At 48.1% G+C, this 23,962-nt stretch overlaps 1 protein-coding gene across 2 annotated transcripts; it reads right to left on the bottom strand.

Moving 5' to 3' along the window:
• Positions 1-3,497: 3,497 nt before the first annotated feature.
• DIPK2B (divergent protein kinase domain 2B) lies at positions 3,498-20,170 on the bottom strand. Of its 2 annotated transcripts, none has more exons than XM_032680761.1 (5): positions 19,792-20,170; positions 14,454-14,718; positions 7,522-7,695; positions 5,521-5,809; positions 3,498-4,419 (listed from the first exon to the last, which is right to left on the bottom strand). In XM_032680761.1, the coding sequence occupies exons 1-5, from the start codon at positions 20,013-20,015 to the stop codon at positions 4,076-4,078; spliced, it is 1,296 nt and encodes a 431-aa protein (XP_032536652.1). In that variant the 5' UTR covers positions 20,016-20,170; the 3' UTR covers positions 3,498-4,075. The 2 variants fall into 2 exon arrangements, with proteins under 2 accessions (XP_032536652.1, XP_032536653.1); XM_032680762.1 differs by having other exon boundaries at positions 3,498-4,416.
• Between the last annotated feature and the right edge of the window lie 3,792 nt (positions 20,171-23,962).

Below are 23,962 nucleotides of genomic sequence, written 5' to 3'. Positions count from 1 at the left end.
AAGCTATGGAGCGGGAAATCTGGATCTCTAAGCCCTCAGGACAGGTTGTAATGAAACCTGATAGAATTAGATACCCCTGACAGAGGATTTTGAGGTACTCTACATGTTACCAGGCACTTTGACTTCAAATACCCGTGTGGGTTTTCCCAGCAATACAGAGAACACACTCCCCTTTCTCTTTGGATGTGCAGCAGCTGGGAGGTGCCAAGATGAGTCAGAACAGCTCAGACTCAGGGGGCACAAACGTTCCTGTGAAGTTTGGGAGCATGAGGCCACTTCAGAGGCTCTGTCTTGGTGCCGTTTTCCCCTGTGCATCAGCCACATCTGAGTAAGTGGGTGGCTGAACACACACAAGGGTGCAGTGAATAGGCACTGGGTGCATTGCTCATGGAAGGGAACCAGATTTTACCAATCTTTGCTTTCTCTGGTGAGGATCTGTTTCAGCCAATGCTGCTTTGGTGGGAGCAGTGCATGAAAAATCTCAGAATCATAGAAAGGCATAGGTTGGAAGGGACCTTGAAGATACCTAGTTCCAATGCCCAACCAAGGGCAGGGATGCCACCCACTAGATAAACTACTGGCTGCCATTCCTTCCCAAAGGGTTGTGCTGGGCAGGGGCAGCAGCGTGAGCACCACAAATGTGTGAAGGTGCTGACTTAGAGGAGCAGTGAATTTGTGCTGGGAGAAACTGGGACTGTCATTTGCTATGGGCTGCCCATACACAGCCCCCACCTCCTGAGAAATTACTGTGTTAAGACATGCTGCTAGTCAAAATATGGTGGAAAATACAGTTTTACAAACCCCATTGACAGGAAAACTTCAAAAATACGTGGGATATGGGGCAGTAAGACAGATGACTGATAAACAGCTGGTCATAAAGGCAAACTACCCACAGACAAAGGAGGTGACTGTGGGACTGGTGGAAGACCTCTCCTGCCATTCCTGTTCTGCTGTGGAAATGGCTTAAGCTGTTACCAGGAACAGTTTGCAAAGGCTCACACAAAGCCACTGTCAGAAATAACTTGAATGCAGAGAGGAAAAAATTGCTCGAGAGTTCTTTTGGGAAGGATTAGGTTTTAAATAATTGCCATTTATAAGTTAATTTCACATCCTTTTGGAGCTTGGCCTACTAGGATTTGAAGGCTTGACTGGAGCTGGCAGACAGGGTGGGCACTGATTCCAGGGCCTGACTGCCAAGAAAGAGGAAAATATTAAGAGTAAAAATTGGCGATGCAAAAAAAACCCAAAAAAAAGGCCAGAGAAATATAGGGAAATGAGATTTAGTTTAGGAAAATTATTGTCCTCTGAGCCATGGACTGATTTTATGGTTGGCATATTAGTCACAGTCTTACATGAGCTTGGCCCCTGTAATCAATGTCTGAAGGGAAACTGGTGGTGAACACAACTCCCAACGCTTTAATAATTTGCAAATCCATGATTTCGTTATTTTTAATCATGGATTTTTTTTAATTTAAATTCGTATCAAGGTCTATTTAAAGCGGTGGGGAGACTCCTCTCAGCTTTAACAACTTTGAATCAAGCCCTGTAAAAATAGATGCTACGTGCCTCGAGGCTTCTGCTGCAGCCTTGCCAGCTGAGTCCAAGCAGCAAAGCAAAAACCACGACTCTTTTATTTCTTAGTCCCAACTCTTTTGGATCATGAGTTACTTGGGCCCAGCAAAGCCCATGTGACACCTCTCAGTCCTTTTTCCCAGTGCTGGACTAGGCCTGAGGGATCTGAGCTTGCTCCTGCCATTCTCTAAGGTGCTGAGCACACACATCCCCTCTGTGTTTGCCTGGGTTGGTGTGGTAGCAGAGAGGTGTTCTCTTGCCCAAGAGACACTTTGCACAGAGCCACACAGCAGATGAACAGCTCATTCCCAACAGGAAAATGTGTGTGGTGAAAAGAAAAATACCCAGGACACACGGGAGAGCAGTGAACACAGAGTGGAGCCCTGTTGCAAGGGCTTCTCCTCCTTACAGGGCAAGTCAAGCCACTGCTAAACCAGAGAGCACTGAATCAGAGGACAGCCTGAGCCATGGAGCAGCCTGAAAGACATCTCTGCAGACCCATAGTTTGCCAATCACCTCTGCTGGTACATGGGTGGACCAGGCCAGATCTTCACCTGATCACCAGCTATCAGGTAAAACCACACACCAAGAGACTGGAGATGCAGACAGATTCAAGAAAAACTGATGAAAACAGATTGTTAGACAGCCTTATGGATCTCAGTGAAGGACATGTTTTTCTTTCTGGAAGAGAGCCATGATGTAGAAATAGACTGAAACCAAGAAAGAGGGCTGCAGCCGTAGCTGAGGCTGTATATTTAAACATTTTTGCTGTCTGACCATCTGGGCCTGCAGCTAAATTTACCTACAAATTATTTTCAATGTTTCTACATCTCAAGAGGTAAAAGGTGCACTTGATACTTTATGCCAGGAGGAAAGGCAAAACAAATGTCCTGGGCCAGATTTCCACAGTATCAGGCTTGTGCATGTGGTTTAGACTGTCCAAACTTTCTTGTCAGCCTTCAGCCACCCCTGACTTGAACCCTAGGCTGGATGCTTTGGATCCACAGCCAACACATAATCTTGACTTGCATTCTTGCTCTGTATAACACAACTCAGTACAACGACTGGCAATGCAAATGGCTCACATCTTTTCCTGCATTTATGCTGTTGCTGATTTCTTTCTCAAACCATAGCTAGAGGAAGGCTCTTTCCATGATGAAAATACTTACGGGTGATCCAGAAAGCCCAGTTTCTTACCCAGCTCAGTCAAATTTCCTTGGTGACTCCAGCACACCTGGATCCCAGCAGGAAGCCCCAAAACCAGGTGAGGTCTGGCAGACCCCTAGACATCAGGGAAGGTTTTGTGTGGGCCTCTGACACCCCACAGGGAGCTCACGTGGGGGGGACTGGCAGATTCTGGGTGAGAATGTTGTGTTTTGCCACTTTTGCAACCTTCTACCACAAAACGAGGCACCTGTATCTAGCCCTGGGTTGGCCACTGCTGTGAAAGAAGTCCACCACTCTAAAATTTAAGTGCCTGACTCACTCCTTTAGTGACTGGTTTACCAGTTTCTCCTTTGAAAGGCAAATGAATGAGGATGGTTGTACTTACTGGTCAGAATTTAGACCCCCCCGAGCTCTTGAGGGGTCCCCAGTCATGTACACTGGAATACTGAGTGTTCAGCAAGTCTCGTTGGACTCCGTGTAAACCAATGTCTCATCCTCTGCCTGTGTTGTTTCTCCTCTTAAGGCAATTTTCCCATCTGAATGGTTTTGTGCAAATGGCGCCTCCACTTTTCTTCAGGGAGAAAAATGTGAAAGTATCTGCTGAACAATCATATTCCAGAGCGTTTTTTTTTTTTTCAGATCTTAAACCAAAACCCCATATTAGTCTCCAATTACTGCCCATCAACTTGGGAAAGACTAGAAGTAATTATATTTGGGGATTAGAGAAATTAAATCTCAAGAGACATGGGAGGACCGTTCAGCTTTTTAGTGCTGTTGATTGCGTCTTTCTGTTCTGTGTGCCATAAAAGAAATAAAATTTAAATATTTTATGAAAGTAATCTGTGATGGGTGATGGTACAGAACTGATCCCATGGTTCAGTTTATCTATGATTTTTAGCAAATTAAAAATAGCCATAGGGAAAGTCTTAAATGCTTCCATCCATCCCACATTACATATAAAGCATTTCAATCAGAAAGGCTTCCTTGGTAATAGAGCTCCTCTGTCTAGATAGTTGTGAGCATCCTGCCTTCAGAGGGATGGAAAACTCTTCCAAGGCCAAAATACACGAATGAGATTTATTAATCCCGTAGCCCCTGTCACTCATGATAATGCTAATAATCCATAAACCATACATCATGCCTAATATCCTATGTTAACAAATGCATCTCTGGGAGATGAACAATAAATCCTGTGCGCTCTGCTCCCTCCTCCTCCATCTGGATGAGAAAGCCCCAGATTTGGTGCAGCTCTTTGCATCTACCCTAGTTCCTCCTCGCTTCCCTCGCTGGCGGGGGGCTGACACTGCCCCAGTCCTTCCCGGGGGCTCCCACTCCATCAGTACTTGTCACTGTACTTGCAGTCAGGGTAGCGGTAGGCGAAACGGGAATCGCAGGACCGCAGAGGTTTCAGGATCTCCGCCAGCTTGGCAATGGCCTCGTTGACACCCTGGTCGTCGGTGAGGCCACTGGCACAGTGCTGGAGGAAGCTGTCTATCTTCTCCTGCACGGGCTGCAGGAATTTCCCCTTCAGGAGCTTAGGCAAAAGCTCTTGACACACCATGACGAGGCTGTGCTTCTCCCTGATGGAGTCACAGGACACGAACGCAGACTGGCAGTCCACAGTCAAACAGCTAAATATATCTTTGTGCTCCTGCTGGCCATCGATCAGCTGGCTCCCTGCTGGAGACAATTAAACCAGTTGTTAGAAACATGGTAGTGAGCTCCTGGATAATCACAGATGTTCGTTCCCCTGTACTAACACAGGGTTTGTTATTATCTAAAGGATGTGGGCACCTTTCACCACAAATTACTCTGTGCTGTAGCTGTATATGGGCCGACTTTCTCACTCCTGAAATATGTATATTTTTCTGAATGACAGAGCTCTGCAGAACTGCCTGACAGAGGAATTGGAGAGGAGTCTGTCAAGTCAAACTGATGCAGAAAAAATGAGAACTGGAGTACAAACCTGAAATGTGGAGTTCCTACAAAAACTGCCACAAATAAGCAGACCCATAATTTTTTCCATGTTACCCAAATCATTAGCTTGCAACAACACCTCATCCAGCTGGAATCGAGTTAACAGTAATAGCTGTTGGGACAAGAATAGGAAACCCAGTGGAAAATTTTCTGACAGCTGCTTCTGAATATTTGAGACCAGCTCAGCTGAATGTGTGAGCTGAGGAAAGGCCTTTTGAAAAATTGAACATTCAAAATTAAACTGTTAAATTATTGGAAGAATTGTCTTTGACTAGCTCTACTTTGTGGATTAGACCAACATAACCTGTGAACAATGAATAGTAATGCTTAGTAACCCTTGATTTTATGTAAAAATGATAAAAAGGGGATTTTGCTATTATAATAATAATAATAATAACCATTATTAATGTGATAAATGCACATTAAAGGGGTCCAGTTGGACCCAATACTTAAAAAAAATGAAATAATGAAATTTCTACTTGCAAATACTGACATTTGTGTGGCAAAAGTTTTAAAAGGGGTGATTTAGGAAAAATTCAAATGAAAGTGTTGAGCACTGCGTGCACTGAAAGCTGCTGCCAGCTACAGGGAGGGCCGGTCACCAAATCACTGACTGCACAAACGAAATACCTGTCACCTTCCTGACTCAGAGCCAGGATGGCAGGATCTGCTGTTGGTAAACTTTTCATTATTTAAGTTATTAAAAAAACCCCAACCCAGAAGCGGAGTTGAACGTAGCAGGTGACAGATTTGCTCGCTAAGCCCTCCGGCGACAGACGCGCGGCCACGGCGCCTGCTGAGTACCTTCCTCCTTGTCGATGATCCCCAGCGTGCTGGCATCCCGGATGAACAGATGCCCGTTGCTGAACACGCCGAAGGTGCCAGCGTCCACGTGGGTGAAGTAGAAGAAGTAGTTGAGGTCGTTGGTGCCCATGGAGCGGAGCACGGCGAGGAGCTGCAGGGCCAGGTCGGCGGCCACCTCGGGGGCCGCGCTGTAGAAGTCGCGCAGGGGTTGGGTGCTGGCGCTGACCACCAGCCTCCCGCAGGAGCCCAGGTACCGTGGGAAGGGCCACCCCTCCACGTCGGGGAAGATCTGCCAGGGAGAGAAGGAATGCAGGGATTATCCCTGCCTTCCGGCCGCTGTGCTCTGCCCATGGACCCACCTCCCTCCAGTGCTTTGGCCTCTAAACCAGCCTGAAACCCTTCCTCACCCCATCCTGCCCCAGCATCTGGAAAAGGTGCTGCTCCGTCCTGGAGCAGCTATAATGCCTTTATTTCCCTTTTCTTTTTGGTCCTTTTTTGTAATGAAGGAAGAATCTGACATTTCAAGACTTATTCTGCAAGGGAAAATAAATGGAAAGTCCAAGATAATAATGGGCTTCAAAATCATTAAAATTTTAGCCACAGAACATCTAATTTTAGGTGTCTTTTATGGGTCCCTCAGGAACACTGTGTAGCTGAAGTCGTGGCTCGGAGGTGAGGTGGGGCTAAAGCAGTTTTTCCTAATTTGTAAGAACTGCCTGGCTCTTTTGCAGGAGGCTTTGCAGTCTCAGGAACAGAAATGCTGGGTGTTTGCTATGGTGGGGACACCTGGGCTGGGCTCCCTGCCTCCCTGCAGCTCATGCAGTTATCCCTGGTGGAAACTAAACCCTATGACTGCTGAGCTGTGCCAACACAAAGCTTTCTGTCATTTACATTATGACTTATCCATCTACCCAGTGCCCGGGGCTCTGCCAAGGCATTATGAACTTGTCCAGTTTCATGTTTAAGGTTGCTTTTCCCTTCTGCTGCGAAGGTATTTTGGGCACCCATGTAAAATCAAGCCAGTCTTTGGCGTAGTTTTTTCATCTCTTTAAGCTGCATTCCCATATCTTTAGAGTGCTAAGAGCCACAGCCTCAGGTCCCAGTGAGCCATGGCTGGGGTGGCTGAATGATCCCCAGGAGTCTCCTGGAACATGAGCACCATTTCCCCTCCCTGGGAGAGGGTAGAGCTGCATGTGCTGCTGAGGGCAGTGATGACCTGGGGCCAGAGATGGATGATGCTGCCACTGCCTCTGCTCTTCATGAAGTTGTAAAGGGTTGCAAGAAAACAACAATGAGGACTAAAGGTGTGCTGGTGTGGGAAAGATGAGGATACACCCTCGGAGATATAAGGAAAGAGAGGAACCACTTGCCAGGCACGTCAGCCAGGGAACAGGAGAGGAGTGTGAAATGTCCCAGACCACTGCCTTCACATCCAGAGTTCAGTTGTATTTGGGATTCCACCCAACGCTTCTGCAAAGCTGCACTTTGCCATGGAGCTAGTCATCAGGGGCATGCAAATGGAAAACACAGCACTGGCACACGGAACATGGGAAGTCAGTGCTCCCCAAGTCCATGTTCAACATCTATGCTGCATCTCGATCCTCCCACTCTAAAGCATGCTCTTTCCCTTTCATAAACGGACTGTAATTTTAAGTAATACATTAGCAATGCAAGCTTAACACTGTGAAGTATCGAGGATGTGTAAACCCTGGCTTTCACAGTCGCTACTGCAACACCTGCCTGGGTCCCGATTTATTTAAGGACTTGGGCATTCCCATCTCTCCACAGCTTCATGGGCTGATGCAAGGAACACTGCAGGAGCCTGCTTGGCTTCAGGCATCCAACCCCATAGAAGAAACACACGTTGTGGAGACCAGAGAGTGTCCCACAGGCTAGGGCTGAGACTCCTCTGCAACTGGGGGCTGGCGCACATCTCGTGGGAGGATTTGATTGTGAGGGGTTGTGGAGTGGTTTTCCAAGCTGGGGCAGGGTGGTACATACCTGTAACAATATGGGGTGTGAATTCACTGCCAGGGTGTACAACAGGCGTAGCTTGTCCCGGTCAGTGAGATGGTCCATGTAGATGCTGCCAGCGTCCGGCACCTCGGCGTAGCGCCGCACGATCCTGTCCAGGAGTCGCTGGGATGGGCAGCGCAGCATTGGGCTGGACAGGCCCTGGTGAGAGGGGAAAACATGGCAAAGATGTCTATTTTCCAGCCTGAGATGTTGCAATGTGCTTGGACCATGCCGGGGCTACAGGCGCCTCTGTGCTCTGCCCGCTGCGGCACAACTCGGAAGGGTGTGGGCACACGGGGGGATCTCAACAGCAAACTCCTCCTGGGAAAAGACCCGTGCCATCCAAAAATGCCTGTTCACAGCTCAGGTTTCCAGAATGGCTCCCAGTCTTCACGGCACAGCCATGGACACTGCAAACCTCGTATTCCCCCGACTGAAAGCACCACGTGTGTCCACACCGCAGGCCTCCTCCCTCCGCCCGGCTTTCCAGCCCTGGCATCCCAGCTCCCTGGTGGAGGCCCTCCTGCTGTTAAAACAGTGAGTCACTTCCCTCATTAAATAATCTTCAGATCGCTTCACTATTTGCTTAACCTGTGAGCAGCTTTCTTGGAAATACTATTAGCTAAGGTCAGTAAACATACTTCAAAAGTGTAAATAAACACTCTGTGAGTACAAGCACAGGATATATTCTCTCTCTGACAAACCCACACGTTAACTAGCAAAACCAAATTTGAATAGACTGTGTGTATTTTTTGTAAATACCAGCAACAAATAGAGAACCATTGGGCTAATGGACTCAATTATCACTGTATTTCACCGTTCAGAATTGGAGGTTTGGCTTGTAAAATTGCACAAGCAATCAATGGCTGGGATAAATGGTATGGAAATTCATACTTTCATAGTCAAAAATTACTTTTTTTTTTTTTAAGCTGGTCTTCCTTAATAACCAAGTGGAGTGGACGTATGGAGGCAGTGGCACAGAAGCACTGCCCTGCCATGCCTCTGCTAGGGAAAGGAATCAGGTTTTTTTAAGCCCTTTTATTAAAAATGATCCCAGTAGTCAAATATACTCTTTTGGATTTTCTTTACGATTTGATGGCTGGGAGATGTTTTTCAGATGAAAGGGCACTGGAGCTCACATTGCTCCCTGCCATCCCTCGTGCTGAGAGCAAAGATTTGACTCAGCATCTCCCCGAGTCATTTGGTATCTCTGAGGTAGGTCCCTCTCAGCCCTTCCTGTGCGAGCTGTTCATTTGGCATAAACCACTTTATTATCCAGCCACAACAAAGAAATAAAGAAACATGGAAAGAAGGACCGTGACGTTTTCCCAGTTGGAGGTGGAAAGGGGGACTGGATGTCCTGTGTCTTCTCCTCTGTATCCCTGCTGGCTTCAGTGAGTTCCAACCATGCCTTCCTTGGCCATCAGTTGCACAGAACAAGCCCTGAATGCCAATAGCTGGTCAAAAATACCTGAGAAACTCAACCCCAACTGAAGTGTGGTTGTTTCACATCAACGAAAGAACCCTTTTTCCTCCAAAAAGAATAGAACATTCGTCAAAAATAATTCTCCCCAGTTCTAGTTACACCCCTCTCCTCTGGTGTGGCCTTACCAAGGAAATAGTTTCTCAATTAATTGTCTAAAACCACAGAAGGGGGGTGGGTTGGTTATGGGTTTCTGTCTTGCAGCACTTGCAGGAAGATTGTGGCTGACTCTGTCTCTTTCCCTTTGGAGGAGAAGTGAGAAAAAACGAGCAGAACAGAACTGTGTTAAGTAAGAGACAAATGGTGGAGAAAGTCTCTTGCAGCTCGGCATGTATGCAAATATTTGCAGCCAAAGTTAGAAAGCCTTGCTGCCTCCAGGAGCTTGTAATGCAAAAGCCGAGACCCTGAAGATTACAGAGTAGGAACAGAAATCACAGTGACAGGGAAGGCATGAAAGGTGTAGTTAGGATTTTTCCAGGGTCAGAGCTCATCCTCTTAACAGAGGTGTGGACACACGCTGCACACAGTGCTCATGGCTGCTGGTTTCCTGAGGAATTATTTCAGGCACACCAGTGGCCGTGTGGGAGCAGAAGAGCAGGGCTGGGTGCTGCCACCTTTTATCAACCCTTGGTGCAGCTTTCTATAGTTCAACAAAGTCCTGATTCACAAAAACTGGACAACAGGGCCTTTTGATTTGGGCTGAGACAGTCAGCAATGTAAAGCTCAGCACCTCCTCGATTTCTTCAGTGGAGTGGGGTCTCCCCTTCCTGCAGACTGATGGAAACATCCCTACAGCAGAAAAGGAGCTGGAGTTGTAAAATTGTCAGACAAAAATTGTCAGTGGAAGAAAAATATGAAGAACACGTACTGGAAGCACTGGAGATACGGATTTATCTGAGAATATCTTCAGTCCTTTGCAGTGTCTTATCATGCCAGAAAATAAGACCTGACAGACAGCCTGATGTATTGTTTGTGATTGATTTAGAAAGCTTCTTATTTACTTTGACTAAATACCTACATTTCTATATCTGATAATGAGCAGTTTCTGCAAAGCCTGCCTGCAGTCAGCTGTGATTTTCTTTCCCCTACTGCACAGTACATGATGCAATTTAAACCCAGTGTGTGCATACATATGCATATGTGGGGCAGACGCACCCAGAATTCACTCTGACACAAAGACAACCTCTGGAAGACAATATCTCCTGGCTCTGTTTTCTCTTCAGCCAGGCCAAGGAGGGATGGCACAGACCAGGAGCACAGCTGCCTCCTGTCCCGTGTGCTGCCACCTGGGTGCAGCTTCACCAAATGATCATCTTTAGGGTGGGCTCCACAAGGGAACACTTGGAGGTAGGAATCAAAGCTCTCAGAGATCCTGGCCATGTGAATCCAAGGGTCTCCTTCACTCCCAAAAGAAAGTAAGGATGCCCTGAGAAGCTACGGGGCTCATCCCCACTGCCAGCAGGTTTAACAGAACATGTCTGATGATGAGGCACCAGGTCAAAGAGGGCGGTAGGTCTGGGAGGCAGCTCTGGGAGCCCCATAGAGCCCATTCTTCTCCAGGATGGACTAGCTGACAGAGGAGTGAGCTGCTGCCCATGTGCAGCAAGCAAAGCAACATGTATGGCACTCAGAGGCCAAATAACCAGAGTGCTGGCACATCTGCTGAGGACAGGCAGAGATGCTGGTCAGTAGTTTCAAACAGTCTGGAGAGAGGGATTCCAAACGATGGCTTTTCACCTCAGTATTGCTTTCCTCTGTCTGCCTTCAGCATTTTCCAGGCTGTGCTTTTTAGACAGGGTTGTAAATTTGCCCAGTGGGCGATCTGTGCTGAAACTAACCTGCTTTGCGGTTGCTCTTCCCCTCCAACAGGAAAAGCATGCAGCACAGTTTGAGGTGATGAGCTCCTGGGAGAAGCAGTGGGTGGCTGGGTTTGCCATACAGGCTGAGCCCCTGCTAAATCCTGCTCATCTCTGAAGCAGGCTGGATTTTAAGACTGAAGACTTTGCTGCATCCACTAGAGATTTTCATTGTGGCGGGTGAAATAATCACCGTGGCAGGCAGCTCGGCTCATGGCTGGGTCAGGCAGGGCAGGCAGTGTAAAGTGGGGAAACATTACTTCATGGTCTGTCATTTTGATTCAAGCACGTTATGGTCTGTCACAATTCTGTGTCTATAAGACAAAATTGCCTGAACCCATCAGCTTTCCTCAGTGACTGCTATATAAGATAAACTGCGGGGAGGGGAGTGCAGACACCACTGGGTGACTGTGGCTTTGTGAGACAGAGTGGGCATCGTGTCAGGCATCGAGATCCACGCACTGTTAACATCTCTGAAAAGGGGGAGGGGAGGAAATAAAGCCATAAGAGCAAGTCTGAAGGTAAGCACTTGCAGTGACATATGGCACCCCCCAAGAAACACCCCTCTGATGGCTCATGCTGGGTTACCAACCAGGGTTTGCCCAGCAAACACTGCAGAGGGGCAGTGGTGCCGGGCTGGGGTGAAAGCAGAGGTGCTCCTGCGGTTTTTGGATGGGAGGAGGACAGGAGATGTGGCCAGAGAGGAAGGGAATCCCCATCTCTATGGGGCCAGATAGCTTGGGGAGGTCATACTGCAACCTGTGGTGGCTGGGGGGCATCTTGGGTACAAACTCACTAAGGCAGTGTGACTGCAATTTTGTTGCCGCTGGCTGCTTTTCAATTTAGACCACTGTGAGACCAGAAGCCATTTTGCAGAGTACATGCCTGATCTTAAAAAGTGATTTGCTGCTGAAATTTGGAGGTGGGGGAGAAGGTCCCGGGTCCTCTGGATCACAGTGTTTCTCCATGTATTCAAACCTGCACTCTGTTAGAAGGGATTTATATTCTAATTTAGGTTTCTCTGACTGATTAACAGAAACAAAGGACGACGAAAACATGAGCAGAGCAATCCTGAGGCTGATTTGCAAAGGTCTAGGCCTCCCTGCAGCCTCCCGTGTCCTCTCCAACTAAAAAGCTGCAGGGGTTGCTGAAATGTCCCAGGGAGTTTGTCCCTGGGCGTGTCCCCAGCAGCTGGCCCCGAGCTCACTTCAGAGGGACGCTGGAGCCAGCTCAGCTTCCCACTGCTGCTGCGCAGGGAAATTCAAGCTCCTGGGAGAAACCGGATACGTGCAAGGTCAGGGCTCCCCAGCCAGAGTCTCCATGTGAGCATATGTGTGTGTGTCCATGTGTGTATGGACATGTGCATCCATATGTGTGTGTGTGTTTACAGTCCAGCCAGCTCAGCTAGGAGTTCAAACTTGGAAAGGACAGGGTAGGGAAAACTGTATAGCACACGAAGAGCCTTTTAAGGAGAAGGATTTGGGCTCAGCTAATGATTTAACTTTGCAGCAGATCTGAGATACCACAGAGCCACATTTCTCCAGTTACTTTTTCACCCAGCTCAGCAAATGGAAGTTTTAATCTCTTCTTCCCTTTCATACAGCGCTGCTGGGGGAGGCAGGCCAGTTTTGCACAAACATATTGGACACTCCAGCGAGGCTGGAGGACCTGGCAGCCCAACTTGCCCTCCTGCAGCCCCCTGTAGTGCTGCCTGGGGGCACAGTGATGGCCAGCAGGTGCATGGAAAGTTGCTGCCTGCTGCCCTAAGGAGTTGTCCCTTCCCATGGCCCACAAGCTCAGGTGAGGGATGCTCTGAGTGGGAGTGATAGGAATCTGTCCACTACTGATTACCTGAGTTTACCTCAGCATGTTCATTCTCTCCCCTAGAGATTAAAACAGATTTTACCCCCCAATTTTCCCTACCCGTGCACTACTAATTGCCTCAGTTTACCTCATGATGTTCATTCCCTCTGCTACAGATCACCTCAGATTTTACCTAAAAAATTTTCCCAGCATTCCCACTAAATTAACTCATTTTTACCTCAAAATGTTCATTCTCTGCCCTATAGACTACCTTAAGTTTACTCCCAAAATTTTCCTGCCTATCCACTACTCATTACCTCAAATTGTTCTTTTTTTCTCTTTTGCAGATTAACTCAGATTTTACCCCCCAAACTTTCCCTACCCGTCCACTACTGATTACCTAATTTTTACCTCAAAACGTTCTTTGCTTTCCTGTACAGATTACCTCAGATTTTACCACAAAATCTTCCCTACCTGTCCACTACTGATTACCACAGTTTGCCCCAAAATGCTCATTCACTCTGCTAGAGATTATCACAGATTTTTACCAAGATTTTCTCCCTAGTGCCTCTTCCAAGGTTACTAGACAAAGCAGAGTGTAGCTTTTAGCAAAAAAGATGTTTCCCTGTCAGGCATGTGCCACTCAGGATGGTACTGGCTTCAGGGGGACCTGCTGTGCCTGACTGTCAGTGATTTGGGTGAGTCCATCTCTGTGCAGCCCAGGCACCATCCCTGGCTGCTGAATGGGATCTCACTCTCCCTTCTCAAGTGTGGTGCTCCACAGGGCAACAGAAGAGGGAAAACTAAAGCAGCAACTACAACTAAAATTAAGTCCCTTTCTCACAGCCACTTTTCTCTTGGAAGGGGAAGAAGTACTGGAATAATCCTTCTTTACCTCTCAGGGTCTTGTTTAGTGTATATCAAACCTCCTCCCTGTCCCTCTCCAGTGGTTATTGAAATGTTTTGCTCTTGTTTTGATGCCATCTACCTGGTGGCAGCAACCCCCCAACACAGTGTGCCTGTCCTGGCTTCACCTGTGACACCCCAGGACTGTGACAGAAAGGGCAGTGTGCTTCTTTGTGCCTGAGATCATTTGCTGTGGATGGCAGGAGGATGAGTAATCGAGGCTCTGGCTCTGACTGCCTGTGCTGCTGCGAGAGGCCCACGCTGGCTTGGTGTCCAGCCCAAAGCAAAATCCCTTTCAAGGCATGGGCTACCCTTTTGGGTGCAACTTTATGACCAAAAAAAAAAAAAAAACCAAAAACAAAACCAAAATAATGAGACATCATCAAAATTCAGAAAATAAAAGAAAAGTGGCAGGAATTTCCTCACCAGAGTCATTGCCATGTTTGTGTGCACGGCCTTATATTATCCCTGTACCCAAAGCCAGCGGGTGCTACGGCTTTCCATGGACCTTCAGCCTCAGCCTGCACAAGGAAGCTGATGCTCTCCTTGCTGGGTCCAAGCCCACCCAAGCCCTGGCCAGGCAGTACCATGGCTTTACCTGTGCCTGGGTGTGGTTTCCCCGGGCTGTGACACTTTTCTTCCCATCAGGGCCTCATTTTGCTTCTCCCCTGTGGCATGGGGAACACAGGGCTGCCCCATCCCCATCAGCTGAGCAGGAAAGAGAGTGCCATCCATCACCCAAACTCGCCCTCCACCCAACAAGCTGCAGCCATGCCTCCTTCAGACCCTTTTTCGCGCCCCCCAGACTGCATGGCAACCCCCGCTCCCCCCAGCTGGTGTGGGGGGGGCAGGAGCTGTGGGGCACAGACCTGGACCAGGTCGGGGGTGAGGCGCTTGGCCCGCAGCCACTTCTGGAAGCGCTGTGTGCGGCGCAGGGCGCGCTCCAGGCTGCAGGTCTTGGTCTTGAGCAGGGAGGTGCAGATGCGCTTGTCGGCCCGGTCGTGCTGGTACTTGGAGGTCAGCCGGGTGATGTCGACCAGCCGCCAGCTCTTGGCATCGTCGGTGTAGTTGCCCGAGTAGCTGAGCAGGTAGCTGGGGGGCAGCTTTAAATGAGAAGAAAGCCAGGTGTCAAACCTGCCAAACCAAAACGAGAGCCCCACGGAGAGCGGGTTAACAAGCCACACGGACACCCGCGCAGCGCCCGCCCCGCTGAGTTTCTCCACCTCGTGCCGACCCCAGGGGCTTTCTGCCATCACAGAATCAGAGAACATTCCTAGTTGGAGGGACCCACAAAGTTCATCGAGTCCAGCTCCTAGAGAGAATAGCCCATACAGGGATTGAACACATGAAGTTGGTGTTTTAAGCACCGAGCTCCAACTGAGCTAATCTCAGGGTCGTCATATTACCCAGGCTAAGTGACCCTGGGTGGGTGGTCCCATACACCAGGGTGAGGCAAGCAGGATGAAACCATCAGCTGAAGAAACACGATTTGGAAAAGATATTCTTCTTTGCTTCCCACATAAACCATCTCTTGTAATGAACACCATCCCTTGTCACAAGCAGTGCCAATGGGGTGAAACACCCAAATGGGTTTTTTTGGGCCATGTAGAAAGAGGGAGGAAAGGGAAAGGGTCCTAGGGTTTTGGTTTGTGAAGAATCCTCAGTGTTTTTAAATTTTCTTAATCCTAGAGATAGGCTCCCAAAAAAGGAGTACTCAACAGTTAAAGTGACCCTCCTGACAATAAAATCTCCTGACAATAAATGTGTTTGCAAATGTCAAAATGAACTTTTGTTTTTAGGTGGTGGCTTTACTCAGTACTGGGGTCAACATGTTTCCCCCAATGCCACTGATTGTATTTTAGCAGGAGGGATGAGTGACCTCCCCAGCAGCAGCAGAGTTTGGGGTGCACTGGGGGGATGGAGTACGTGTGCCCTGGGTGTGCAGCACCACTGTAGCCATGGAGATCTTGCACTAATTTTCTCTCCCTACACAGGCACAGGAGGGGAGCATATGGGCTGGGTAATTAGGTAATTTTTTTTTTTTTTGTTTCAGCAGCCCCCTCAACCCTGCCCACACACGCGTCGCACATGCCGGAGCTGAGGAGTGCGGTACCTTCTCTGTAAGTGTGTCTGTAACCTGCTCTTGGAAAGAGGCTGAACTCTGACCTTTGGTTTGGCCAACATCCTGCATTTGCTGCCCCTGAAACCTCCTGTCCCAAGCTCCTTGCCCAAGTGCATAAGAGAGCACGTCCTAATTTATTCTCACCGTAAATTAAAGCTGGTAGCTCAGAAGTGGCAGAGGAGAGGCAAGAGGTTCCCTGCAGGATTAGCTAGCTGGAGTTAGATGAAAAGACGTTAAAAAATCTGAAAGCTGAAGCTGGTCTGTCGTTTCAACTTCCAGACGGGAAATTGGCACCGAGAAATTTTTGGGGGGGAATAATTTCCTCTGATTTCAGGCAAACGACTGACTCAGCGATTCAAACCAGCATCAGAGGCTGATCTACCTCCTCCCCAAGATCCCTCTCAAAGGTAACACCTCACTCCCCTTCCCCACCACAGACCCTGTGCAGCTCAGCTCTGGAGCAAACACGGGTGCCCAGGAGGGGGAAAACCCTGGTGCTTGCCCTCCTTTAACATTCAACTCTATTCATGTGCCTCCTTCCAAAAATTTCCCATGGAGATGCAGGCTGACCAGAAGTGAGGAAGCTCAGCCCCTTCTGTGAACAGGTTGGTGGGTTCCCAGTATTTTGGTCCTTTGGGTGTTTTACCCGATATGAAATTGAAGCTTCCCTAAGATTATGGCACCTGACATGAAGAAAAGAGCTTTGTTTGGGTTTGGGTGGCTTTTTCTGGTCTAGTTTTGAGCTAGGACTAAAGAACAGAGAAGAATTGCTGCCCCTCACCGTGATTTGCTGTGCATCAGGACCCCTCCCAGTGCCTAATCTGCAAAGCGGGCTCAGTGTGCCAGGCGCTCCAGGGAGGAGTTGGTAACGGTCTGGGTTTCTCTTTCTTTCTTTCCTTTTTTTTATTTTTGAGTTAAGCACAAATATGCTCTGTGATTTGGCTCAAACCTGTGTGTTCAGGGGAGCTCACGTCAGGCAGATAGCAGGAAAGTGCCACCTCCCGTGTGCGAGCAGCTCATGGATGTGTGAAATCCAGGGCTGAGCATTAATTTGCGGGCGGATGGAGCGACTTCCTCTGCAGAGCTCTTGGGGGAGAGCCACACAGGCCTGGGAACCCGGCATGGGCTGCAGCAAGTCTGTATTTGGCATCATTTCTGGGCAGCACAGCGCTGGCCTGGCACACTTGTTAGATACTTTCAAGATTCATCATCAAGTTGTGCTGTAACAACTCTCTTCTCGTATGAAGCCTTTTAGCTGAGGGCCTGAATGTGCTTTAATTAAGACTTACAGTAAGATCTATGTGAATATGTGAGTCACAGATTACAGGTTTTAGATCAATCCAGAATTAAATTTTGAAAAAATTCAAACTTGTTTTTCCTTTTTTTTTTTTTTCCTGGATGTAGTGAAGTATTTTGTTTCAGCCGAAATAATTTTGCTTGCATTTGGAATTTTATATTTTTAAAAAAACTAAGTCTTAAAACAAAAAAAAATTAAGAAATGCCATATAAACCCCCATCAAATCCAAGCATTCCAGCTTTTTTCAAACTTCTTTCCCATTATTGAAGTCTTGAAGCAAAAAAATAAAGTAATGCCATATAAACCTCCATCAAATCTAAGCATTCCAGCTTTTTCAGACTTCTTTCCCATTATTTTTGGCCAAAGCTCACCACCAACATCAGCACAAGTCTGCAAATAGTTTTGGTCAGCTCAGTTTCGCAGTGTTTTGAAAGTCTAGTATTTTACAAAAACTTTCACTGTTCTCTGCTCTTGGTACAGTTGGTAGTCAGGCTTGGTGTTCTCATTTACAGATGGATAAAGTTGGGCAAAGATAAGGGAAGTAAAGAACATTGGAGCACAAGATGAGTCACCAGCCGTTCTGGGAACAAAACCCACATCTTCTTACTGTGAAAGCATGTCACAGCTCCCAAAAATGATGGAGAATTAATAAAGCATGTTCTAATGTGAATTAACAGAGAGAAGCACCAAGTGCCCTCCACCTTTGTGAACATGTGAAAAGGTACATGAAGGTGGATCAAAGAGCGCAAGTGCCACTGAAATTTCCCGTTTAACTTCCCACTTGCCAAAAAAAATCCTGTTTTTTCAAGAAATCAAGTGGGACAAGTTTTACCCCTGCAAAGGAAAGCCTGAAGCTGAGTGACTGCTCAGGAGAACATATTTAAGTTTCCAAAGTGCTCAGAGCAGAACTGCACGTTATCGCTGATTTGCGTTCTGCACGGCTGGTGGGGAGCCAACTGCGGGCTGGCTGGAGAGGAAAAAGAGTCTTTGGCTTAGGAATTCCCTCTGCCTTCCCTCAGGCAGAAGCATCATGCTCCCACGCTTGTGGCTCTGCACTCCTGGCCCCAGTGGGACCCTCTGCACAACTGCACCCCTTTCTCGCCACCCCCCCCAGAGGAAAGCCAGCGCAGCGGCCTCCTGCCTTCGCTCACGTAGCACCTTTTTCCCCACACCCCGGTGCACATGCAGCTGGCCAGCAGCCAGCCAGAGGCAGTTGCTCTCTGCAGAAGGCTCCTGCTATTTTTGGAGGGCTGAAGGAAGCTCCACGGCCCCAGCCTCCCAAGTGACTGGGCAGGAGTAACCAAAAGGGTGCACCTGTGATGAGCTGCACGTGTGGAAGGTGCTTTGTGCTCTGGCAGCAGGTCCCTAAAAACCCTGCACAGGTGAGTGGCAAAGGGGTCCACAGCAGGTTGGGGCACAGGGCAGGAGCCAGCTCCTGTGCCATCCTGCTGCAGAGAATGAAATACAGAGCAGCCCATATGCCGAATTCACCCCCAGCCCCTGCAGACCCGTGCCAGCCCCTGTCAGCCAGCTGAGCATGCTGACTGCAAATCTCTCCTGCATTTTGGGACAGCAGTCCAGGCTGGGCTGGGAGAAATCCAGCACTGCTGACCCGGGCCTTCTTTGTGCCTCTGCACCTCACTTAGTACTCACTCTGGCATGGAAAGCCAAAGGGTTTTCCCAGCCATCCAGGGCTGGGCCCCCTGATGTGCCATGGCAAAGGGGTGCTCTGCCTTAGCAAGACCACAAGCTGCCTTTTCCCAGCGACAGTAAGGGAAGGATGGATGTTCAGTATTACAAGTCCATCCCAGACAAACCATTATAGTTTTACTATGCTACATTTTATGGGATAGTTTAAGATAAAAATGGTGATTTGTCTAATACTATACTACTTACATTATAGCATTAAAAATACAATTTTACTATAATAATTTCTTCTCCCTCGGGCTTTTATATCTATAAAAGAAAGTGCATATGGCTCTATAAATCATATCAGACCCAATAAACCCTTCCTCTGCCGAGCACTGCCTTTAACTTTCCCCTCAAATACAACCAGCAACATTTTCCTTGCTATCATCAGACACACTCTGTTTTTGAGCCTAAAACTGATTGGATTGGTGTGATGACCACTTGGGCAGTGTTATGACTCACCATCATCGAGGCAGATGCAATTTCTGTCTTTGCCTTCAACTTCTCAGAGAAACCTTCCCAAAGTGCACCAATAATTTAGCCACATCTGGTTTTGAGCATGTGGGTAGCTTGATGTGCAGAAGTCCTCATGCCTCAGGCAGGTTTAGATTGCTTTTGATCTTAGTTAGTACGCACGTGAAATTCTGCACATTCATGTTGTTGCACCTGGTACAAAACTATATATTGTGTTTATATGTTTGTAGTTAACGTACTCAATTTGGAGCATACAAAGCTAAACCCCCTTTGCCTTTAGTCAGTTGCTGATAATAAAATATTCCCAGCAAATCTAAACAAGCTGACTTCTTCCTCCCCTCTTCCCTTCCCCCATTGCTGCCTCGAATTGTTTTAGAGCCACTCTCTAGGCAGAAATTTGTACCTTTTACTCCTGCTTTCAAATTATAATTCAGGCCTGAAGTATGATCATGTTTGCATTGCTTTAAAAGAAAAGAGCAGTTTATACACATTAATTAAAATACTAAGCACTGTAAAGGCAAAAGTTGCTCTTTGCATCATTCATAAAAGTATTTGGAAATTCTAAAAGGCAACTTTCAAATTACTATGCAGAATGCCTTAAAAATTACTGTGCTGAGTTTCTGACCTTATTTCTTCTTTAAAGAACTTCTTGCATATGGATGTTCCAATGCAGGCGTTGCATTTATCAAGTCCCAGGAAAGTCCGGCCAAAACTGTAGCTGGGTTTGACGTGGGGCACAGATGGAGAAGTTGTTGCTGCTGTGAAAGGGCTACAGCTCAGAGCCAAAACCAGAAGCAGCATCAATGGATCTGCAACTCTGGAGCAAAGGCAACATATCCAGCGCCCCATCTACGGGAGTGAAGAACTCTGGCTTCTGCAAGTTGTCCCTCTCTATGCTTTCGGTCTCTTTTTGATGACTTCAGCCTGCAGTGGTGAGCCCCGAGGCACAGCAAGACACTCTGGGTGCAGGAGACCCCTCTGCAGTCCCCATCCTGCCAGCTGGTCACCGGCTCTATTGGCTTGAGGTTTGGGTGGGAAAGATATTATGTAGGGTGGGGAGAAGGAAATACATGGAGGATGCAGATAACTTGGGTTGCCATGGTTACCTTTCCTTTACTTGGTGCAGCTGCTTTGGCCCCTGCTGACCCCTCCCATCAGCCGACTTGGAAAACAACATGAAGGAGTGCTCATCTGCACTTGCTGCAGACAAATGAAGGATATCCTGTCGCTGGAGCAAAGGGCATGTGCCGGACACGTAGTAAAAACTGATCTGGAAGGAGTAATAGCGTGGCAGAAATGCACATTTTACCAGAAGCCAGACCCTTGGTGTTGCTTTATTCCTGGAGATTTGTGATGGGGCACGGCTTGACTTCTTGGATGCTTTCTTGGCTCAGTTTGCCCTTCTCTCAGAAGCCCTGAAAAGGCTGTCGGGTGGAATCATCGCTGTTCTCTTTCTTGAGAATACCATTGTTTAACACCAGCTACGCCACAGTGTTTCATGCCACAGAAAGCAGGATAGCCTGAAGCTTTCCAAAACTCCCAGCTGACTTAACAGCCTGGCCTCTAAGCCCCTTTTGGAAAATGGAGCTTTTCAGTGTTCTTTGAATGCCTTTTCCTCATGGTAGTGGCACTGGAAAGAAGCTAGAGAAAGGGATGGGGGCTAACTCAGGAGCATGTCAGAGGTTTCAAACACACTTAGAAATTACTGTGATCACACCTAAAAGCTGTTCTCGTTAGGTCATAGACTTGGAAATTACTGAAACTGCTGGATACCCATCCTCGACTGGGTGCTGGGTGCAGGGCTATGTCTTTCCTGGGACAGGAGCATGCAGGCATGGACCCTGGCAAGTTGCTGCTCAAGGCCAGGAAAGCACACCTTGAAGGAGCAAGTGGTCCCCTGGCTCCAGGCAGCACATGTGTTGCTGTGGTGGCACCAGGCTTAGGTCCTCTCCATCATGTTTTGATTGACACAGGAGGCTCTCCTGGGCCATATCTCACCATGGGAGCAGACTGAGGCTTTGGAGACTTCTCATCCCCAGCTGGACTCCTCCCACCATGTGGATAAGCCATTTCCTAGCACATTTTTGATGGAAAAAAGAGGTGCACTGTAGCCTTTATTATCCTCTCTAGTGTTTAACCACAGCCTGATGGGACTAAGGGGCATAAGAGCCCCAGGGGTGCATATTGGAGTCTGTCATTGTCCCTTGCTTCCTGGAGGGGCTGCTGGAGGTGGGTGATCTAATAGGGCAAGCACAGATGCTCATTAGTTGTGGCACTTGGGAGATCAGGGGTCTCTCCTCGGCTCTGTATCCTTGTGGGAGGTTGTTTCGTCTCCTGTTGTGTCCCTATGCACAAAATGGAGATAGTGACATTTAGGGTTTGTCTGCAGGGTGCAGCACAGACAGAGGTGGATAATGAGCCCTGCTGAGAGGGAAGAGGGATGTGATGAACCCTGGGGAAGCAGCAAAGGAGAGGGGCTGGGCAGTGCTGATATGCCAGCAAGTGCATTCAGCTCACAGCTCTGCATTGTGCCATGGTCACATTTGGCCTTGTATTCCAGCACAAAGCTCTTTGAAATACATCGATGGAAGGAGACACACCAGAGCTAAACACTAGGATTAGCTGTTTCCCACTTCCAGAAGTTTATCCCTGTCCTTTCCTATTGCCAGTTCATTGTTCGTCTCCTCTCTGCAGGAATCAGCCCTGCCCATGGTTTCCTGCCAGGAGCTCTGCAACATTGTCCATGTTCACATTGCTCCCTGCCCAGCTCTTCCTCAGATAGTACCAAAAATTCCGCATCAGCAACCTGTCTTTATCTTCATTACATAACATATAAAATATATATCCTTCAGTTTCTTCACTAATTTAATTGCCTGCCTTCTGTCCTGGGTTCTCTGCTGTAATTTTAGGAGCAGAGACCCAAGCTCCCATCTCCCACTACCTCATCCTCCATTGCCCCATGGGAAGAGAAGGTCTTCAACCCCTGGGGCAGGTAACTGGGCCTTTCTCATGGCAAACCCCACACTCTGGCACAAAAAACTGCTACATGGGTAGCAGGGTTTCTGTGCTGTTAATGGTGCCTCAGTGGCTATGTTGTTCTTGCACTTCTGTGTGGTTTGGGCATGTGTGAAGTAATGTTTCTCTCTCCCTAGGAACAGCCTGTGTAATTAAGTTTTCTTGCAGTTTATCACACCTGCATCACCTTGAAGTGTTATAAAAGCAACTTTTTATTCAAAGAGTGGGAGCTCCTCCATCATATCCACCTCAAGCTTACTGTTGGCATTTGCACTTGCCCCCAGGGTCTGAGCCCCCTCCTTCCCTCGAACATTTTTTTCAGGGTGGGCAGTCCCCGAGCACAGATGATGTGTGTAGCAAACACCCATTCATGCTCACAGCACTGAAAACCAAAGCTTAAAAATAAGTACACATAGGTCTGAACTAGCCCAAAGTGGCAGGAGAGAAACCCCAGCTTGCTTTATGTTGTGAGAGGAGCTGCGCTTCTGAAAGCAGCCTCTCTTTGAAGGATGTGGTTCAGCAGGTAATGTCAAAGCTGTATTTGTTTTCCTTTCCTTCTGGTGGTATGGTGGCCAGGTGGTGAACAACCAGGTCTGTAGAAGCCTTGTAGATCTTCTCCTTGTGCCAGGTGGGTTTTTCAGGGCAGTGGTCACAGCGGTGTCTGGTGGAGCTGCCCTTGGGTTGGCCCTAATGACCCAATGGGATTCTCACAAACCTTGTAACAAGACACTTCTATGCAACACCATTAACAATGAGAGAACACGGAGCCAGTGGCCCTTACAGAAAAGCCTAGTTGGTTTTCTAGAAGTTATAATTTCTAAAAATTTCTGATATGGATCAATATGCATGTTCTGCCCTGTCAAAGTCAGACCATGGGAGCTTCTGGGTCCCAAAAATGCCAGGTCTCTGCAGAGCCCAATGATTGTGGGTTTGGATGGGTATAGCTGTGATTTTTGACTGCTCATTGAGGTGGGAGAGGACTTGCCCTCCTGTGCTGCTGGCTCTGGAGATGAGGGGAGCACAGGCTGATTTTTCTGGAGTATTCACGGGATGAAAAACAAGTTTTATTTAACGCACCTCCCATTTTCCATCCAATCCATTAACGTAATCCAGCTATTCCCTCAGTCTCTTGCACCTGTTCTTTCCACCCCAGTCCTTTGCCCACCTGCCCTGAACAACGCCAGCTGCCCCCAGGGGTGGTTTTCATGCTGGCAGAGCCTTACCTGTGCTCTCTCCCCATCTCCTCAGCACTGCTGGCTGGCTCACCCTGAGCAAAATGTGGTGCTAGTTCCATGCTCTGGGTCTAACTGGGACAGTGGAAATGGCTGTGCAGACCAGGAGACCTTTTTAATCCGTTAAATTTAATTTAGTTGATTAATTTTGGGTAATCACTAGTAAATATTTCAGAACAGCCCAGATGCAGAGGAGCAGAAGGTGCAAGTGCTGCTGCTCCTCAGCTGACATTGCCACCAGGGTCCTCACTGCTACTCACCTGCTTCTGCTCACAGGGATCTTGCTGCTTGGCCAACCTAAACGGCAAGTTTTGGGTGTCACATCATCTCATCTTCCTCTCCAGCCCAGGTCTGCTGCTGCAAAAGAGCCTTCTCAGCAAGTGTGGGGTTGCTGAGCAACAGGGCATTGCCAGGCGGGTTGAGGGAGGGCTGCATCCCACTGCCACGCACAGAAAGGAAACAATAGACAGGAAAAAATCAAAGTTTTACTGGAAGAGGAGAGGCTCCTGCTCTTCCTGAGGTCCTCGGTAAGCCCTGCCTGGGTCTCAC

Source organism: Chiroxiphia lanceolata, chromosome 2 (assembly GCF_009829145.1).
Source record: "Chiroxiphia lanceolata isolate bChiLan1 chromosome 2, bChiLan1.pri, whole genome shotgun sequence".
Taxonomy (NCBI): Eukaryota; Metazoa; Chordata; class Aves; order Passeriformes; family Pipridae; genus Chiroxiphia; species Chiroxiphia lanceolata.
Note: the sequence above shows the minus strand (reverse complement) of the source record. Positions and strands in the feature narration are given on the sequence as shown.